This window comes from Perognathus longimembris, chromosome 20 (assembly GCF_023159225.1).
Source record: "Perognathus longimembris pacificus isolate PPM17 chromosome 20, ASM2315922v1, whole genome shotgun sequence".
In the NCBI taxonomy this organism is placed as follows: domain Eukaryota; kingdom Metazoa; phylum Chordata; class Mammalia; order Rodentia; family Heteromyidae; genus Perognathus; species Perognathus longimembris.
This window is the reverse complement of record NC_063180.1, coordinates 43194967-43215373: the sequence shown is the minus strand read 5'-3', so window position 1 is coordinate 43215373 and position 20407 is coordinate 43194967. Positions and strand designations below refer to the sequence as shown.

The 20407-nt window shown below is 54.5% G+C and overlaps 1 protein-coding gene across 1 annotated transcript in view; it reads right to left on the bottom strand.

Annotated features, from left to right (window-relative positions):
- Thsd4 (thrombospondin type 1 domain containing 4) overlaps positions 1 to 20407 on the bottom strand; it is a 252433-nt gene that overhangs the window by 97575 nt on the left and 134451 nt on the right. Inside the window, exon 10 of the mRNA XM_048369064.1 lies at positions 18103 to 18205. Within this exon, the coding sequence (XP_048225021.1) occupies positions 18103 to 18205 (103 nt within the window). The remainder of the gene's footprint in view (positions 1 to 18102; positions 18206 to 20407) is intronic.

Genomic DNA, 20407 nt, shown 5'->3' with positions numbered 1-20407 from the left:
TGACCGCCGAGGGAAAGATATCTGTCTCCGGTTCAAGAGGAACGTTTGGGCATCGTTGAGGGGGTGGGGGGGGCGCAGAAGGAAGAGATTGCTGTGCCGGGAGGCGTCTATCAAAGGCTTGGGGAAAGCGTGGACGGACCGTTGGTATCGCTCTGGCGGTAGGACACAGGGCCTTGCCCCGAGTGCGCTTGCTAAAGGCCGGGGCTCTACCACTGGAGCCACAGATCCACCTCTCTAGGCCTCTTGGGCAATAAACGAGAGATAAGAGTCTCACAGAAAGTCCTGCCAGGGCTGGCTTGGAACCCATGATCCTCAGATCTCAGCCTCCTGAGCAGCTAGGGTTACAGATGTGAGTCACTAGCTTAAAAATGTGATTTTTTTTTTAAAGCAGCAGTAAAGAACACACACATAGAAGATAGATGGGAAAAGGACTAGAGAAATACCAATGGCTCATGCCTATAATCCTAGCTACTCGGGCGGCTGAGATCTGAGGATTGCAGTTCAAAGCCAGCCTGGGCAGGGAAGTCCATGAGACTCTTATCTCCAAGGAACCACCAGAAAACCAGAAGTGGCGCTGTGGCTCAACGTGGTAGAGCGTCAGCCTTGAGCTGAAGAGTTCAGGGACAGCGCCCACACCTGGAGGTCAAGCCCCACAACCACCAAAAGGAAGGAAGGAAGGGAGGGAAGAAAGGAAGGAGGGAGGGAGGGGGGGGAAAGGAAAGGAAGGCAGGCAGACAAAGAGGAGAAAAGACACTGAAAGCAAGAATGGCAAACACATGGCGGCACATGTACCGCAAATGTCCCCCCACGGTGGCCTCGCTGGCCGGCCCCGGAACGGCCGTGGTCAGTGACAGTTCCTTGCGTAGGCCCGCAGGGAGAGAGGCTCAGGCTTCCCCTTCTGGCTAAGCACCTCCATCCGCTTCTCTTCCTTCTAGAATCCTCCGAGCAGAGGGTCTGCACGCGTGAGGATGACGTTAGGAAGGAAGGCTGTGTACCCAGATGGAAGGCCTGGGCACTCTTGGGGACACAGGCAGAGCACGAAGGATGGAAAGTCCTGGAAAGCAGGACTGCAGGGCGGCTAGACCCATCACTGTGCCCTGACCCTCGGCTCCGAGCGACGGGGGGGGGGGGGGGAGGACGCTGCAGATGCAGGAAGCACGGAGGAGCGAGGTGGGCGAGGACTCGAGGGACGGGACGGCAGCCATCGTCCACCTCCCCAGGCAGGAGATCAGAGAACTCTGCTCTGGACAAGGTCCACGGTGTCAGAAGACTTTTTTTTTTTTTTTCCAGCAGCAAGAACAGCTCCGAATCTGTTCTCTGCGAGCGGCGCTCCCCAGCCAGCTCCCCCACCCAGGCACGTAGAACTTTCCATCTGGCCCCTGGCATCTCGTCGTCAGGCCTGGATACTCGCGGAAGGTGGAAAGACGTGCCTCTGACACGAAACGCAGAGTCGAGGTAAACAGGGGGGAAAACCGTATTTTGCAGGTGGAGAAAAAGGCAAGTAAAAACAACTTCAAAAAAAAAAATCCTTAGGGCTGGGGATATAGCCTAGCGGCAAGAGTGCCTGCCTCGGATACACGAGGCCCTAGGTTCGATTCCCCAGCACCACATATACAGAAAACAGCCAGAAGCGGCGCTGTGGCTCAAGTGGCAGAGTGCTAGCCTTGAGCGGGAAGAAGCCAGGGACAGTGCTCAGGCCCTGAGTCCAAGGCCCAGGACTGGCAAAAAAAAAAAAAAAAATCCTTAATCCAGTCTTCGAGACGATGCACTTAGAGACAAGCACTGGAGGCCACACTGAAGAAGTAGCCAGAAACAAGGAGTGGTTTGTGGAGTACGTAAAAATGAAGCGTTCGGTGGGGCATGGCAGTACCCACCTGTAATCCCGGCCACTCGGGAGAGAGAGGTGGGAAGATTACGAGTTCAAGGCCGGACCTGCCAACTTTTATTTTTTTTGCGAACCCACAGACTGGAGTTGTGGCTCAAGCGGTAGAATGTTTGCCCGCTACAGTGTGCAAAGCCCTTCACGTTCAGTCTCCAGTGCTACAAGACAAGGAGTCGAAGAGAAAAGTCTAGAAGACAGTCAAATTCCCTGGAAGATCGAGCCCAAAGTCAATACACTGGGAAGGAGAAGACGATATGGAAAGAGAAGAAAGATAAGGAAATTTGAGGTCCAGAAATAACAAACAGGGAAAGAAATAGAGAGCGGGGACGTGGTCAAAGAGATGATCCCTGATACATTGCTAGCTTGAAAAGTCCTGTTGAAACCCTGAGATACCACCTCACTCCAGTTAGAATGGCCTATACTCTGAACTCAGGAAACAACAAATGCTGGAGGGGGTGCGGGGAAAGAGGAACCCTTCTCCATTGTTGGTGGGAGTGCAAATTAGTACAACCACTTTGGAGAACAGTATGGAGGTTCCTCAAAAAGCTCAACACAGACCTACCTTATGACCCAGCCATACCACTCCTAGGCATCTATCCTGAACAGCAAAATCCAAGATATCAAAAAGACATTTGTACTTCCATGTTTATCGCGGCACAATTCACAATAGCCAAAATATGGATACAACCCAGATGCCCCTCCACAGACGAAGGGATCCAAAAAATATGGTACTAATACACAATGGAATACTACATAGCTATTAGGAATGGTGAAATACTGTTATTCGCAGGGAAATGGTCAGAACTCGAACAAATAATGTTGAGCGAGACAAGCCTAGAACACAGAAAACAAAGGGGCATGATCTCCCTGATATATGACTGTTAACAAAGGGAGACGGAGAGACAGTAGAGACCAAGTCTGTGAATACTGTATATGTTCTTGATACATTGTATATTGTATATATGTCTACCTGACCTAGAGAAGGGATAGAAAAACAGGACATAAGCTATCACAAGAAATGTACACACTGCCCTACTATGTAACTGTACCCTTTTTGCACAACACCTTGTAAAAAAAATTGTGTTCAATTAATAAACAAATAAAAAGAAGAAGAAAAAAAAGTCCTGTTGAAAGGCCTGCCCGGACGCGTGCTCAGAACGAGGGTATGAAGACTCTGGGCAGACCCGCGGAGCATCAAGAGGCAAGACTCCAGCTGCACCCAGAGCAACCCGGATCCGAAGGCCGCGACGCCGTTTCTCCACAGGAACCCCGGAAGCCAGAGGTGAAAACCAGCAGCCACCGAGTCCCGAAATGCCTACCGAACCCACAGGCCTGGAGACCGGCTCCAACACTGCTCTCTAAAACGAACGTCACTGTCAGCCAGAGCAGCCGGCTAGAGGACGCGCGTCGCCCAAGCAGGGGGCGGGTAAAGGAGCAAACAAGCAGACGATCCCAGGATGACATAGAGGCCAAGGGACGCAGGGCAGGTCTTCAGGAGCAAGCACCGTGTCCACGGTAGGTCTAGTCTGCACTCAAGCACTTGGGAACACTGGCAGAGGTCGCAAATACATCATCACGGTTCATTCTGTTTTCCCCTGAGCTGGGCGACAGGGCGCCTGGATAATTGGTGAAGCCTTCTTCCCGGGGCATCTTTTGTTTGTTTTGTTTTGTTTTCTGGTCAGTTGTGTGGGGCTTGAACTCAGGGCCTGGGCGCTGCCCCTGAGCTCTTTTTGCTCAAGGCTAGCACCCTGCCACTCTGAGCCACAGCGCCACTTCTGGTTTTCCGGTGGGTTTTGTTGTTGTGTGAGACAAGAGTCTCAGACGTTCCTGCCTGGGCTGGCTTTGAACTGTGATCCTCAGATCTCAGCCTCCTGGGATGACAGAAGGGAGTCACCAGCACCCGGCTCCCGGTGTGTCCTTGAAGATGTTTCTGGAATAAGTAGACTGAGTCAAGGGGATGCCCTTCCCCGGTGTGCACGGGGTAGATTGCGCTACTGATCGTTTCCTGCCTTTGCACTCGAACTTACACACCAGCTCTGCCTGGATCCGGGGACTGCAGGCGTCCAGGCCCGAACCGTGAGCTTTCCTGGTCCTCGGGTCTTCGTACTGGGGCCGGGAGGATGCTAGGAGCCTCCTGGGTCTCCCAGGTGCGCAACTGCAGACCGGGGGACCCTGCAGCTCCCGCCCTCACGAGAGCCAACATCTGACAATTCATCTCCTTCACACACACACACACACACACACACACACACACACACACACACACACACACACCCCGGCTGTTGGTTCCGTGTCCGCGGAGCACCTTGACCAGTGCAGCTATAGTGAATTATTTCGGAAGAAATGTGACCTCACATGAAAGAAATCCCAGGGCCTGTTATTTTCACAGGCGCAAGGGTGTCCCCGTGGCTGCTCCCGGTGAGGACGCAGGACCGGGGGGCGAGAGGGGAAGGGGGCTTGGGAGGAGGCCCCAGCTAATGGGAGGACACTGGAAACGGTCACCTCGCTAGAAGCCCAAAAGGAACATCGGAACCGGGTAACCCACGCGGCCTGCGTCCGGAGGACCAGCTCGGAAGTGGAGGACAGCTGCCTTGGGGTGGAGGGGGAGGGTGGGGGGGGAGGAGGGCCAGGGGGAGGGAGACAGAATTCAGGGAATTCTGGTTTTCATTATATGCCTTTAAGAACTATTGGACTTTTTTTAAATCATATGCATGTGTTCATGAATAGAAGCTAATTTAAGAAAGGAGAGAGAGAAAGGAAAACCAGATTTTTCAAGACAGATAAATTACACAATTAGACAGCCGAGCGAGGCTCTGACAGGCGCTGGCCGTGGACTCGAACTTACCACCCGCAGCACACAGCAGCAAGGCGGTTTATTGGTACGCAGCAGCCAGCTCTGTGTGGAGTTAAGCGCTTTACGGGCTCTAAGCACCACGCAAAGGTAACTCGTCTCTACGGATATTTACATCAACGTACTCCTTAAACTTGGTGCCGGCCAATGACTGATATCTCCTTCCGGGTCATCCAAGTCTGGAAGGAAGGGAATTAGCTTCGTCCTGGTAATGCCGGGCTCCAGCGAGTACTGGTGGCATTGTACATGATGCTTGCCTGGCACGCATGAAGGCCCCGGGTTCAATCCCCAGGACTGCAAAGTGAGTAAGTGTAAACACGTACGACCTGTGCTCGCTGGGGACTCGTCCAACAGAACTGCCTTCCTTCCTTGTTCTTCCCTCCTTCCTCCTTTTCTTTCTTTCATTCATGCCAGTACTAGGGTTTAAACTCAGGACCTGTGCGCTGCCCCTTAGCATTTTGCTCAAGGTTGGTGCTCTACCACTTGAATCACAGCTCCATTTCCAGCTTTTTGCCGGCTAATTGGAGATGAGAGTCTCACAGACTTTCCTACCCAGGCTGGATTTGGACCTCAGTCCTCAGCTCTCAGCCTTCTGAGTAGCTAGGATGACAGGCGTGAGCTACAGCACCTGGCATGAAGGTGATTTCTTTATGTAAAAATTCTCAATGCCGGGAATCCCTAAAAGGTCCTGGCATTTCTTTGAGGAAAACTCGAATCCAGAACCAGACCAAGAACTGGCAGCAGACGTGCTATTCAGACGAGTTTCGGCTGGGTGTGTCGGGCACACACCTGTAATCCCAGCACTTTGGACTGGATGCCAGTTGGGACCACCGAGTGAAACACTCTGAAACCAAGAGGAACAAGCAAAGGGAAAGAAGAGAGTAACTATAATGCATGCACGGTGCCCTTTTAAGTGTGTGCAAATCCCTTTCCCTAAGACAGATGGTGAACTTGACAGAAAAAAATGGCTTCAGGGCGCCTGGAAGGGAGCCTCGCAGTTAAGCTGCCATCCTGAGGCCGGCTGCTCTCCGTCTGCCTTTCCCAATAATTCTCTGCCTCTGTTTACCCTGTCATAGGTCACGGCCTGGCTTCCTGCTGGCTGGGTCCTACAGAAGAGGGAGACGGCGAGGGAAATCGGGTCCATATTTTGCCTCTCTGTCCCTCCGGGGTCTACCAGGCCTTGGAAACAGAGGGAGCGCATCCGATCATCTGTAGGGTGGTTTCCGGGTGCTGGCCCCTGTTTTCGCTTCCCAGGTCTTCAGCGAGAACGGCCCTGGGGACCTGCCAAGCCAAACAGACTTGGGTTCCAAGCCGGGAACTCCCGGCGGTTGTCCCCGTGTGCTTCCCGTCGAAAGGGGTCAAGATGGCAGGCTCAGACGCTCCCCCTGGGTCATGATCGCCTTTGCACAGCGTGTCTGCGGTGGGGTGACTCGGCCCTGGCGCCCGGCGTCAGGGGTTTAGTCAGATCTCGAGATGATTTTCAACACATTCTATCTGCCTCCTCAAAGTGGCCGAACACCAGCCTGGAGCGTACAAAGCGAAGCAAGACCACAAGGCCCTGAGTTCAAGCCCTAGTCCCGGCACCCACACGTGCATGTGTGCGTACACGCGTGCACACGCACTCAAACACACACAAAGTCTTTTGTCTGATTTTAAGCTTTCTACATAAGGGTGTTCTTCTAAGCATATATTCCTATTTTATTTGCATCACATGATATTCGATTGTTTTGTGTTTTTTGTTTTTTTTTCTGGAATTGCTTGAGATACAAAAACATTTAAATTTGCCAGGGCACTAGTGGCTCACGCCTGTATCCCTAGCTATTCAGGAGGCTGAGCTCTGAGTATGATGGTTCAAAGCCAGCCTGGACTGCAAAGTTCACGAGAGTCATCTCCAACAAGCCACCAGAAATCTGGAAGTGGAACTGGGACTCAAAGTGGGAGAGTGCTAGCCTTGAGCTGAAAAAAAAAAAAAAAAAGCCGAGGGATAGTGCGCAGGCCCAGAGTTCAACCCACAAGTGACCAAAAAATAAAATAAAATAAAACATCTGAAACGTAAAAGGTCCGTGTATATAACCTGACCGTTTCTGTTACCCCATCATGCCTATTACCGAGAGAGAGCAATGAGGAGAAGTCTTGATCTGTAGGTTTTTATAAGAACACTGCAGAATAATAAGCAGCTTATTTTCAGTTTTTCTTGGATGCTAGGGTAGTTTTCCTAAATATTAACTCAAGTATTCAGTAAAATGATGAACTTTCTTCCATTTCCTTTCGTAAATACAAGCCACGACCCCGCCGTGTTCCGCTACTCACAGATTGCTTCGGCGAGCTTCTTTTCCTTTCGGGCTGCTTCGTTTTCTCTGGGATATTTTCCAGCTGTTCAGTTTTTAGAATTAATTTATTTGGGACTCTGACGTTAAGTCGTATCCTATACTCTCCCAATAGGAATTGACCCTACCCATAAGAATGTGGATCTCTTTGGGGGAGATTGGAAGTTTAAAGTACAAATGATCCCCCCCCCCCAAAAAATGTGGAAGATTATACCTTCAAATAGGATTCAAAATAATCTAAAAACCAAGCGGGTCAGGCTGGCTCATGCCTGTAACCTCAGCACCTGGGAGGCAGGGACAAGAAGGCAGCAAGTTCAAGACCAACCTGCGCTACACAGCGCCATCTTGTCTCAAGAAACGAGGGTCACTGGGCACCGGCAGCTCGCGCCTGTCATCCTAGCCACTCAGGAGGCTGAGACCCGAGGACCGTGGTTCGCAGTTACCCAGGACAGAAAAACCCCACAGACCCTTATTTTCAACCACCAAAAAACCTACAAGCGGAGCTGAGGCTCACGTGGTAGAGTGCAGAGCGCCGGCCTTGAGTGAACAAGCTCAGTGACAGTGCCCCGGCCACGAGTTCAAGCCCCAGGACTGCGCACAGGTGTGTGCACACAGCACGCACGTAACAACTGAGCAAGTCCCTTCCACAAATGCAAGTTGAGTTTTTAGAAAGGTAATATAAATCAAAAAAAATTTTTTTCCAAACTACAAGCTTGGGCTGGGAATGTGGCCTAGTGGCAAGAGTGCTCACCTCGTACACATGAAGCCCTGGGTTCGATTCCCCAGCAGCACACATAGATAGAAAACAGCCAGAAGTGGCACTGTGGCTCAAGTGGCAGAGTGCTAGCCTTGAGCAAAAAGAAGCCAGGGACAGTGCCCAGGCCCTGAGTACAAGCCCCAGGGATGTCCAAAAAAAAAAAAAAAAAACCAAAATACAAGCTATGCGGACTTCCTACAAATCAAGCTCTGTTGACGGACGGACTTCTCCAGGGCAAGCAGGCAGTAAGTATTTAATAAAAAGGGGGGAAACGGCCCTGCATTCAAAATAGTCATTCAATAATTTATCTGTTTTGTAAATTTGGATTTATAGCCGGTGTCTGACATTCCAGAGGCATACACCCGGAACCTTCTCAAATTCCCAGATTCACAAATACAAAAAAAAAAACCAACCAACCCAATACCCTGCTTCTAGAGGCTCCCAGATTTCTCTGGAATCACATTTCCACGGAGAGGCGTCTGTGTTTCCTGTCCCAAGCCGGCCATGCAACCAACACATCAGCCGAGCTTGGGGTTTCTCTCACGGGCCGCGAACTTGATTCTCGCTGGATCACGGACGCGAGGCCATTTTCCACTTAGTCTACAGAGCCCCATGCAGAGGAGGGGCGGACAACAGGCAGCCAGGCTCGGAGACACTGGGTGACCCTGTGACCTTGAAACGCGGCCCCTTCAAGTTCCTACCTCAGCCAGAGTACGGTGGGGAGCCCGTGGAGAAGCCAACTGCGGGGGGAGGGGGGGTCGGGAATCCACCGCCGCCTCGGGTCTGCAGAGGTTTACTGAGTCGGCGTGGACGGGGCCACGGGACTCATCCACAGAGCCCGCGGGCGTCCTGGGGTTCCTGCTCACCCAGGAGCTCCCTCCGGTGCCTGCAGCCTTGGGGCCATGGCCGGTGCAGGGAGTTGGGGTAGACACTCTGACCATGTGACCCAGCCCCCCCCCTTCCTGCCCCGTCGGGGCTCGATTGGAAGTCGCACTTGGCTTCCCCGGGCGGCCTCCCGGAAGGGAGCCCCGGGCCTTCTTGCCGAGGCCTCCTGGTGCTCAGCACCCCCAAACTAAGGCAGAGAGTGGACGACGGGAAGGGAAGGAGGGAGGGAGGGAGGGAGGGAGGGAGGGAGGGAGGCGACCCAGGAAACCAAGGAAAACGGAAGAGAGAAACAACGCGGGGAAGACGCGCGATGTGGCCAGGAAAGGAAGGTTCCACGGGGACCCCGCGCCTGAGCCCCCACGAGAGCCACCCCGCTGCCGGCCACGGCCACTCGCGGTGGGTGGACTCCGGAGAGGCCGGGCGGGCGGGCGGCCTTCCGCCGGCCAGATTCGCTTTCCCGACGCTCGGCCGGGATCGAGTTACCCCGTAAACACGAAGCCCAATTTCCGCAGGCTCCGCTCGAGGCCCTCTAGACTCTGGAGCCACGCTCCCCCGACCCCGCACACGGCCCGCCCCGGCCGCCACCCACCGCCCTCCGCCCGGAATGCCCGCCTCCGCCGCGCGCGCGTGGCCTGGCTCGCTCGCTCGCTCCCGGAGGCGGGGGTGCCACTCCTGCGATTCGGATGTTTGCCCGCACAGCCTCCCCCCGGAAACCTCCACAGGGGAGAGGAGCTGGGGTGTCACGACGCCGGGCCCCTGCCCCCCGGCTCCCCAGCCCAGCCCCCACCCCCAGGTGACCTCTGGTCCGGGATCTTGTCCAGGGGGCTTCCCGAATGGACGCCCACGGGTGGCAGCAGCCTCCCCCCCGCCCCCCCCCCGGTTCTAAGGAGGGGAGGGGCGTGCTCGCTCCCAGGAGGCGGGGTGCTGGAGGGCTCAGGAAGCCCAGAGGCCCGGGGAGCCCAGGTGGATGGGAGCACCCTACGCTGCCCACCTAGCGATGTCACCAGGCCCCCCCGTGGGAGAGCCACGACCCATCTCCTGGGTCCTAAGAGCACGCCCCAGGCTTCTAAAAGGTGCCCTTGGTCCCCATGGGTGGGCCAGCCGGCTGCTAACACTACACGACCTCCAGGGCTGGCTCAGAACACCACAGCCTTGGGGGGGGGGGCCGGGCTGCATCACAGGCTGATGGGCCCCTGCACGCGTGCGCAGCCGCCCATACCTACGTGGCCGCTGGCCGGGCCCAACGCGCGTGCGGGAGGGGCGGTTGCCTAACCTTAAGCGCGGTGGAATCTGACGGGCGTTCCTTTCTCCAGGGCTCGGCTCGCCGGTGCAAGGATGGGGGGGGCGGGGGCGGGGGGGGTGGGCGTTAGGATCTGCTCCTCCAGCCCTCTGTCTTTCTCCTGACAGGCAGGCCTGCATTCACCCGGCACTCCAAGCCCAGGGCCCCGTGCTGCGTCCATCGGACCCGTTCTCAATGGACCGCCCCACGGAACCTCGACATCTGCCACGGCGTGACGGGACGTGGGAGCCGTCGGCTGGGATGAGCCCGGGCTTCCAGTCAGTCGATAGCATCTCAAAGCCATATACATACCTGGAGATCCAAGGGCTGGGGACTCCGCCAGTGAGCCGACGGCTCCTTGCCGCAGCTCTGTTGTTGGTTTCCGGGCTCATTAAGTTTTAACAAGGCGGGTCTGCCTGGCGTTTGCCATTCCCTGACTCTCGGGGCCCTTGCCATCTCCCCCTCCCCCCTCCCCCTCCCCCTCCCCCCTCCCCCTCCCCCTCCCCCTCCCCCCTCCCCCTCCTCCTCCCCCTCCCCCTCCCCCGGCCAGTTCGGTCTCTCCCGATGGGCCCCATGGAAACTCCTACGGTCCCTAGCCTGGCCTCGTGTCAACGCTCCAAAGGAACCGGGGCAGACGTGGCTCACGTCTGTCATCCTAGCTACTCAGGAGACTGAGATCTGAGGATCGCAGTTCAAAGCCAGCCTGGGCAGGAAAGGCCTGTAAAACTGTTCTCTCCAATTCATTACCATAAGGCCAGAAGTAGCGCTGTGGATCAAGTGGAAGAGTGCCAGCCCTGAACAAAAACGGCTAAGCGCCAGTGCCCAGGCGATGAGTTCAAGCTCCGGTACCAGCGCGTGCACGCACACACACACACACACACACACACACACACACACACACACACACGGGGGAAATCGTAACTAGTAATCGTAGAGAAACACAGATTCTCAGGAAGACTCGGTTACTAAGCGCGTGGGCGACACGGGTCTCAGGAAGCCCGGGTTTGCGGCTCAGAGGGCTCAGGACATCATGTGCGGCTCCGTACTGATGACGGGCAAGGGCCGCACGCCGCTGGGGTAAGAGGCAGAGCACCGGGTACACACCAGGCACGCACCAGACATTCCCGTAGGTAGGATAAGAGCAGAAGGGAAAGTGGACGCCGGAGACTGTCCAGGCTTTCAGCCGGACCTTGACTTAGCTCTTCCACCTCTAGGTACCCAGTCCCAGGAAACAGACCCTCATTGAAAGGTCACCCAAAGGGTGGAAAACCAAGGGCGGCCCCGACCATCTCTGGGTCTCCTGCCTTTTGGGTCTTCTCCTGAAGAATTAGCGGTTTGACTTTTATTTGCATCTTCAATGTGAACACGTGCCCGACCATGCCCAATGCCACGTGCTCATCAGATTGACCTGCCACCCCCCTCCCCCACTCCACTACCGTAGTTTAAGAACCGGAAGCTAAAGGCAGGCACTCAGGGTGAGGCCTAAAGCAATGTGAACACTTAGGACCTCATCCCTGTCCAACGAAGGACCTAGGTTGATCTCGAGATGTCAGGCCGTTAGCAGGGTTAATCGCTCCCTGGTAACCACGATCGGAGCAACTGTAAGAGGCAGAAGCGGCGTACACGTGCAACACTCCTTTATGCGCCCCTGCCAGACATCACCAGTCCACCCCACCACGACCACACACCACGATCCCAACACACACATCAAAGACGTCATCAGTCAACCCTCCCACCACGTGCCGCGATCCCGACACACACCGCAGTCATGCCCGGCAAGAGCTGGCAGGGGCGATGAAAACCTGCTCCTTAGGCCTCGTGTCCTGGATGCCAAGGCAGGCAGCCAACGCGATAAACAAACAGCGCGTTCCAACTCATGGGAAGTCAGTGGAGAAACTTTCCCAGGCCGATGGAAACAGGGTTTGGGATGAATATATCTATGCATACGTGTGTGTGTGTGTGTGTGTGCGTGTGTAAGACACTGGTGGCTCACACCTGTAATCCTAGCTTACTCAGGAGGCTGAGATGTGAAGACCAAGGTTCAAAACCAGCGGAGATAGAAAAGTCCCTGAGACTCTTATCTCCAATTACCTAGCAAAATGCCACAAGTGCAGCTGCGAGTGAAAAAGCTCAGGGACAGTGTCCCCGTACTGGCGAGCAAAAACAACAACAACAACAAACAACAAAAGCTTCTGAGTGTTGGCTAAGATACAGGTTTCTGAACACCTGTGCAAAACGCAGCCACTCCTTCCACAAGGCCCTACCAGCTCTTGACCCGACGGCCTCCGTGCAGAGGGCTGAAAAACTGCTCCAGGAGATTAAGATGGGGGCCCAGGATGTCCCCCCCCAAACATCTCCGTACTCCCTTCATGTAGAAACCTATTTGTTTGTTCTTAAAGGAAGCGAGTCAGCCAAGGCCCCTGAGGCTAAAGGTGGGTGTCGGCTAGGCAGCTTCGTTCTGTGACCTGGGAAGACCCTCGGACCCCTGCAGACTCGGTTTCCCCATCTGTGGAATGGGTGTGCCCAGGGCTACGACGTCCGACCACCCACCTAGAGCAGCCCCCCCTCCAGGACTGTGCCAGGCAGTCTCTGCAGAGAGCTGGGCTCGCCGGAAAGAGAAACAGCGGCCCTGGGTCTCGTCCGTGAATGCTTTGCAAGGGAATTAAGTGCTACGCTTGGTTTCAAATCCTTCAGATTACACCTACTAGACTAATCTGCTTAGTAGATGTTGAAATCCACCCCGAGGCTTGTCTTTACTAATTACGTTGAATGACACTGCTTCAAATGCCAGGAAAGAAGCTGCTTTTACAAGAATTGTTTACACCTTTCAGACCCGGCCTAGCGCTGGGGGCCATTTCCTCCCTCCATCTTTCCTGTCCCATATCCTAAATTTCTCGGTGAAAAGACTTAGGTGTGTCACAACCGCCGGTTCCACTCCGCATCAGCTTTCTTTCCAAACAGAGAAGGAAAAGTGTTGGCGCAAGCAGGGGCATCGCTGACTGAGCCCCACCACGTGGGAGAAGGAGGCGGAGAGGGGGAGGGGGGAGGGGGGAGTGGAGAAAGAACAGGGGTACGGCCCAGCCCTGGTCTCTCAGCGAGGGGACCCTGTCATGTGACCCAGAGGTACTAAGTTCAACCCCCGATTCCACAGCTGACCTCCCGGCACTCCCCTCCTTTAGGAATCTCTTCTGCGGGATGCAGTCAGCTGCCACTCGGGGGTGGGGGTGGGGGGTGACTTTCCTTTGCGGCAGCCACGCACACAAGTGGCACGTATCTCTGGGCACCTGGGTGTCCCCGGCACCTGCAGCGTTGGCTCTTCACCGGGCTGGCTTCTCCATGTGTCCTGTTGGCTTTCTGAGAGCCTGGGTCGCCTTCCAGTAAGATCCTTTTGTACTCAAAGAACCCAAACTGGTTCTGTGACTTACAAAAAATAAATAAATAAATGACGATGGCCGTGCAGTAGTCAAACTTGGTTCAGCAAAGTCCTAAGGTTCTAAACCAGTCATTCACACACATATATATTATATAATATTCATACATAAATTATACTTATTATACATATAGTTATATATGAATATTATGCATCGTATTCCATATACAGAAGATTCCATGTATAGAATAATTCCATTTACGGAGTATTATGGAATATATATGGAATAATTCCATAATGGAATATATATATATGGAATATTACTCAGCCATAAAGCAATAAAATTAGGTCATCTGCAGGAAAATGGACGGATGTGGAGATCGTCATGTTGAGTGAGACAAGCTGTCTTCGCTCATTTGTGGGGGTGCATAGACGTCAACTTATGAGGAGGGAGCTAACAGTTGCAGAAATGGGACATGAACGTAAAACAGGGAATATCTAAGGAGATAAATGGGGGCGGGACAAAGAGAGGTGAAGAGGATTGAAGGAAGAGATTATCAATCAGTCATTCTTAGCTGTCACCTATCTAGCAATCTATCTCTATCATCTGTCCATCGATCTCTACCATCTGCCTGTCACCCAATCCCAGTGTAGCTTGGTGAAAGCCAATGAACGGGGAGAGGGATGGGAATATGGCGGCCGGCAGGGGTGAATTCGCCCTCGGTGCACTGCGGGCATTATGGAAACACGGCCGTGGAAACCCCCGTATGACACATGTAGATGGGCTGCGACAAAGGCCAGCACATTCTCCAAGACTTCTACCTCTGTTGACCAAGCTGAGGGCTGGTGCCGCGGAAGCTGGGGGCCATGGGGACAGGCCTCCCTGCCAGGGACTCTCCCAGGCTCAGACCCGCAACGGCCCCAGCTTCCTGGTGGCGTTTCGCTGCCTCGCGGCTCCCCAACGGCCCAAGGACGCGATCGCTCATCCCGAAGGGGGGCCTCCTCAAAGAGGGGCTGGCCGCAAGCGGCTCTCTCCTCAGGGACAAAGAGCCAAAGTCCTCCAATGCAGGGATGGAAAAAACAAAGGGAAGCAAAAAACCACAGGCCAAGGTTTCTGAGGTCTACAAGAGATATGTGTGTGTGTGCGTGTGTGTGTGTGTGTGTGCGTGTGTGTGTGTGAGAGAGAGAGAGAGAGAGAGAGAGCACAGTCACAGCTTCTATGGCAGAGAACCATAGTACACGGTCACAATTCTATCCTATTACTGTTACTTTTCTTGTTAATATATATTTTGTTAACAGCGATGCCTAATTTCTAAATTAAAAGTCCTCAGCGCTGTGGATGTAGGAGGAAACAGTTCCTGTAACAGATCCCCAGGACTCACGGGGGGGGGGGGGTGGCGGCGGGGGGGCATTGCACAATCCTCCCCAGTGTTGGACTCCACATGAAGACTCTTCCCACGAAACCAACCCGTTCTCAGCCACAGGATCCCTGTCCAAGCCAGTTTTGGGGTGAGACAGGACTGGGAAATGACACCCCAAGCCCCTCCAGCCTGGAGATGACCGCAGGAACATCCCCAGGGGCTACTCCGAGGACAGGAAGTGTAAGGAGGCTTAAGGAGAGCCATCCGCGGACACGACCGTGTGCATCGGAGCGCGTGGCACCGGCCTGAGCCCGCGCAGCTGTTCCCCGGGGCAGACACAAGCGAATAGCAGCACACATCCAAACAAAGCCGGGAGCCCCGTGCAAACTCCAGCTGCAAAGCACAAACAACCCCCCAGGCAGACGGACAGATGGGTGGATGGACAACGCCCACGGCAGCGGCCCGGCCTGGGGACGCACTTGAGCAGCAGCAGAAGAAGAAGAAAGTCAAGAAAACAATCTGAGCAGCAAAAGACAACTGTTGAAACAAAGTAAACGTAAACCCCTGCTCCTGCAACCCCAGGCACCTCAGAAAGATCACTGTTAGCAAATACGGGAAGCCTGTTGAATATTCTAGCAGCGCATAACAGGAGGCAGCTATGCGTTTTCTTTTCCTTTTGTAGAAACACCACTTCTGCAGAAGGATCTGCAGCCGACCCCCAACCTCCCTCTCCGTGCGGGGAGGGGCAGGCCTACGCCCCTGCCTGGCTGATCAAACGGATCACGGGGGGGGGGGGGGGGGGGGGGGCCCCACATGGTAAGTCCAGGATGGGAATTTGATCCACACAAGGCCAGAGGTTGAAGCCGGTCCCCAGGCCTGGAGGGCGGTCACAAAACCCCCAGGAGCTCGTCAGCAACGGGGATTTGTTCTCCCGCAATCCCAGGGGCCTGCAGGGGGGAGGTGCTGCGGGGCGGGGGGGTGGGGGGGGGTGGGGTGGGTGTGGCTCCATGGTCGCCCTCCCGTCTCTTCTCCTGTCATTTTTCTTAAGACAACATTCCTAGCAGGCTCGGGCCCACCCTCCGCCGCCAACCTCTTCTTCGATTATTCGAGCGGGACCTGAGTTTGAAGGTGTTTGCTAGGCAGGTCATGGACGAGCTGCACCTCACCCGCAGCCTTCTTTTCATTTTCCCTAAGGTCTCACCGGTGCCCCCGCTGGCCTCAGACCACTGCCCCCCCCCCCCCCACCCATGTCTGCCTTGTAGCCGGGATCACGGAAGCGCGCCATCAGGCGCAGCTCACTGGCTGAGATGGAGCCGCTCGCTCTTGACCCAGGCTGGCCTGGAAGTGGGTGAGCTTCCCATCTCTACCCCCAGAGGAGCTGGGACGACGGCTCACCTGGTTTCAACCTCGTCTTCTCTCACGTCTTCACTAGGTCTGCAAAGACTTAGTTCCCGAAAGAAAGTCACAGCCGCAGGGAGTGGAAGTTGAGAATTTAATTGTTCTTTTTTTTTTTTTTGGCCAGTCCTGGGCCTTGGACTCAGGGCCTGAGCACCTTCCCTGGCTTCTTTTTGCTCAAGGCTAGCACTCTGCCACTTGAGCCACAGCGCCCCTTCTGGCCGTTTTCTGTATATGTGGTGCTGGGGAATTGAACCCAGGGCCACATGTATAGGAGACGAGCACTCTGCCACTAGGCCATATCCCCAGCCCCGTTAATGTTCTCTTTTTAAGAACCAGAGTCAGCCCAAAGCATGTGAAAGGAAAGTTTCCCTCACTACCACCCTCTCGCCAACCTGAGAAAGAAGTTGGGAGAGCCAGACAGAAAGACAGGTCCTGCCAGGCGCCGGTGGCTCACGCCTGTAATCTTAGCTACACAGGAGGCTGGGATCTGAGGACCATGGTTTGAAGCCAGACAGAGCAGGAAGGCCTGTGAATCTCTTATCTCCAATTAACCAGCAAAAATCAGGACGTGGAGCCGCGGCTCATGGTAGAATGCTAGCTCTGAGAGCAAGACCTAAAAAATAGAAACCTTAGGGTCAGCACCCAGACCCTAAGTCCAAGCCCCAGAAAAAGCAGAGAGAGAGAGGGAGGGAGGGAGGGAGGGAGGGAGGGAGGGAGGGACAGATGCAAGCAGGCCCCAATGCTGGCACTTAAATGGATTGTACCCAAATCAGAATCCTGGCCACCTTCTGGGTTGCTTGGTATCTGGCCAACAAAATCCCTTTTTCAAACATGCGTAGTTTAAGTTTCTGTCACTTACAGCCAAGATATTTGACGTACCCACCAGTAAACAGCATTGTGTAATATGAATTCAAATAGCGTTATGAAATATGAATTTGTATACTGGGTGATTTATTCTTTTAAAAAGAATTAACTGTTAAAATATATACAGAGAGAGAGAGAGTTCTGTGTGTGTGTCATCCTGGGGCTTGAACTCTGGGCTTGGGTGCTGTCTCTGAGCTTCGTTGCTCCAGGCTAGTGCTCTGCCACTTGAGCCACAGCTCCACTCCCCGTTTTGTTGTTGTTGGTGGTGGTTATTGGAGATGAAGAGGCTCATGGGCTTTCCTGCCCGGGCTGGCTTTGAACCTGTGATTTGTGATTCTCAGATCCCAGCGTCCTGAGCAGCCCCTGCCTGCCACCCACCCAGGCGGAAACTCACAATCGAACCATTCTCTCTAACATCGCTTTTGAATTTCTCAAGAAAGGAAAGGAAGTCACACGTCCGAGCAGTGAACCCCTCCTGGGTCTTCTGCTTGAAGTCAAACACAGATGCGGGAGGAGAGAAAAGGCAAGAGGGTTTGTGACATGCGGACTGTGGTGGCGAAAGCCGTGGAGGTCTCTGACGGGCGGGGGGGGGGTGTCTCTGCCAGGCAGAGCAGAACCACCCTGCAGCCCCGGCTGCCCGGGGGGGAGGAAGCAGCCAGTGCTCCCAGACTGAGTGCTCCCTGAGCTCATCCCAAATAACTCTTGCCCACCACTCAGCACCACATAGGAGCACGCAGGTCAGACAACATGACAGAGCCACTGCCCCCAAGCCCCCACCGGCGAGCGCTAGCCTGTGGCAGAAGGCTCTAGATCCCGAGCCCCAAGGCACCAACGGCCAGCTTTACAGACGACGGAGAGGCCAGGGTGGCCTGGCCCCGCACACGCGCTCCGCTCCACCCTGCGGCTCCGGCCCAGCCAGCCTTGCTCCGCGCCGCAGGCCCCGCCGACCGGGTCAGCCGCGTGGTCTGAGCAATGCGGCTGACCGCAGGTGACCCCGGAGGTCTGCTCCCCACAGGGGTCAGACTCGCCCCTCCAAGGGTGCCCAGCACGCACGCGAGAACCAACCGGCAGGCCACAGGGGAGGCGGCACGGCCAGGACGTCCCCCGACGAGGCCGGGTCCCCCTTACCTTCCGCGAACGGCTCCCACTCGTAGAACCTGCCCAGGAACGGCTTGTTGTTGTAGGACGCGCACTGCACCTCCCGGATGTTCCGGCTGTTGGCGGGGCACTCCTAAGGCGGGGGGCAAAAGATGCCATTAGTGCCCCGGTCTCTAATGCCAGCTTCTCCACCTAAGCCATGGCCTCCAGGGCTGGGAATGTGGCCTAGTGGCAAGAGTGCTTGCCTCGTATACATGAGGCCCTGGGTTCAATTCCCCAGCACCACATAGACAGAAGTGGCACTGTGGCTCAAGTGGCAGAGTGCTAGCCTTGAGCAAGAAGAAGCCAGGGACGGTGCTCAGGCCCTGAGTTCAAGCCCAGGACTGGCCAAAAAATAAATAAATAAATAAATAAACCATGGCCTCTGAAAACTCCCTGTAGGATTATTAACTCATTAGTAACTTAAATGATTATTATCACTGGATGATTAACAAGCTGGCGGGTTAATTTTTGTACACCATAGTTCTTCCTTTTGATGCCAGTATGGGGGCTTGAACTCAGGGCCTGGGCACTGTCCTTTAGCTTTATGGCTCAAGGTTGGTGCTCTCGTACGTAAGCCACAGCCCCACTTACAGATTTTCGTGGGTTCGCTGGAGATAAGAGTCGCTTGGACTTTTCTAGCCGTGCTGACTTGGAACCGTGATCCTCACATCTCAGCCTCCGGATTCACTGGGATTATAGGCAGGGGGCTGGCCTGTAGGCTGTGATTGGAAATGGGCTGGCTGGAGCCCTGGGGGCAGGGGGCAGTTCCCAGGCTTGCCTCTGGGAACTAGGCCCTTCCTTCCTCCAACACAGAATCACGTCCACGGCAGGCTGCTACTCTATCTCAAGAGAGCTAGCCTATCAGCTTGCTTACTTGGCTGTACATGTCTTGGTGTCCATGTGATTTTCTGGGCCTGGTGCTTTCATATACAATAGAATTGTACTTGGAAAGAATAATATGTCATTTGTAAGGAAATGGATGAACTTAGAATTAAGTCTGGCTGGGGCTGGGGATATGGCCTAGTGGCAAGAGTGCTCGCCTCGTATACATGAAGCCCTGGGTTCGATTCCTCAGCACCACGTATACAGAAAAGGCTCAAGTGGTGGAGTGCTAGCCTTGAGCAAAAAGAAGCCAGGGACAGTGCTAAAGCCCTGAGTTCAAGCTCTAGGGCTGGCAAAGAAGAAAAAAAAATTGAGTCAGGCTGAGAGATAATATGGTGCATGTTTTTTTCTCATGTGGAAGCTAGGTGTAAAATACAAATATTCAGGGTAACATCAACAAGACTCTATGCATATACACACCAACTGACTAAAACTATGGTACTCTTAGGGAAAGAGTCCAACAGTAACGCCTCTGAACAACTAATGAGTGGTTTAACAAAATGAATACTAAGAAGCAGAAATTTGTTTGTGGGGGGCAACAAGCTGGGGCACAGGAAGGGAGGGAGGAAGGATGAGCAAATGTCAATATATCCATTGTCTGTTAGGGAAAAGTTGAAGTATCATGAGTACAGGGATGGGTGAAGAATAATGCCAGGGCCACGGAAGGCTAGCATTGTACTGGTAACCTTATGGAACTGTGACCTCTTTGTACAACTACCTAATAAAACAAATAAAAATTAAAAAAAGAATCACGTCCACGGTGCACAGTAACACCCTCCCACCGTGCATCCATCCTGCCAGCCACCGGCGGGGGTAAACAGTGTGTTTCTCAGATGAGCCAATGGGGAGCGGGAGGAGTCTCTGAGCCAGCGAGGGGCAGAGCCCGGACTTGAATCCAAGCACTCCTCTCTCACCGTCCTCCCATGAGGTCTAAACTCCAGTCTACACTCTAGCCACGCTCGCAAGCAGAGGCTCCGGCCCAGGGCCCGCGGAGACCTTGCTGGAAAGGCAGACTCTGGCTCTCTCCCCGCAAAGATCCCCGTTCCCCCCCCTCCCCCGCCAGCCTGGGATGGGACCCGGGAACCTGTGCTTTATGGAGACCATCCAGGTGGCCACTCAAAGAAAACACGAAGCTCCTTCTGCCCAGCTTCTAATGGATGCGTGATACACAGGGCAGAGAGAGACACAGAGGGAGATAGGTGTGAAAGATAAAGATCAAGGTCTTGGGACCCCCTCGTGGCTACGGAGGCTCCGTCTCTGCAACACCTCATTCCACCCAGATTGGATTGGGGCGGGGGGGGGGTGTCAGTTATTAGATTTAAAGGAAGGGAAGCGGGCCTCTCAAACACCAAAACGCACTTCCTCCACAGAGGGCATCGAATAGCCTTTGTCTACATGATCTCCAGCATGG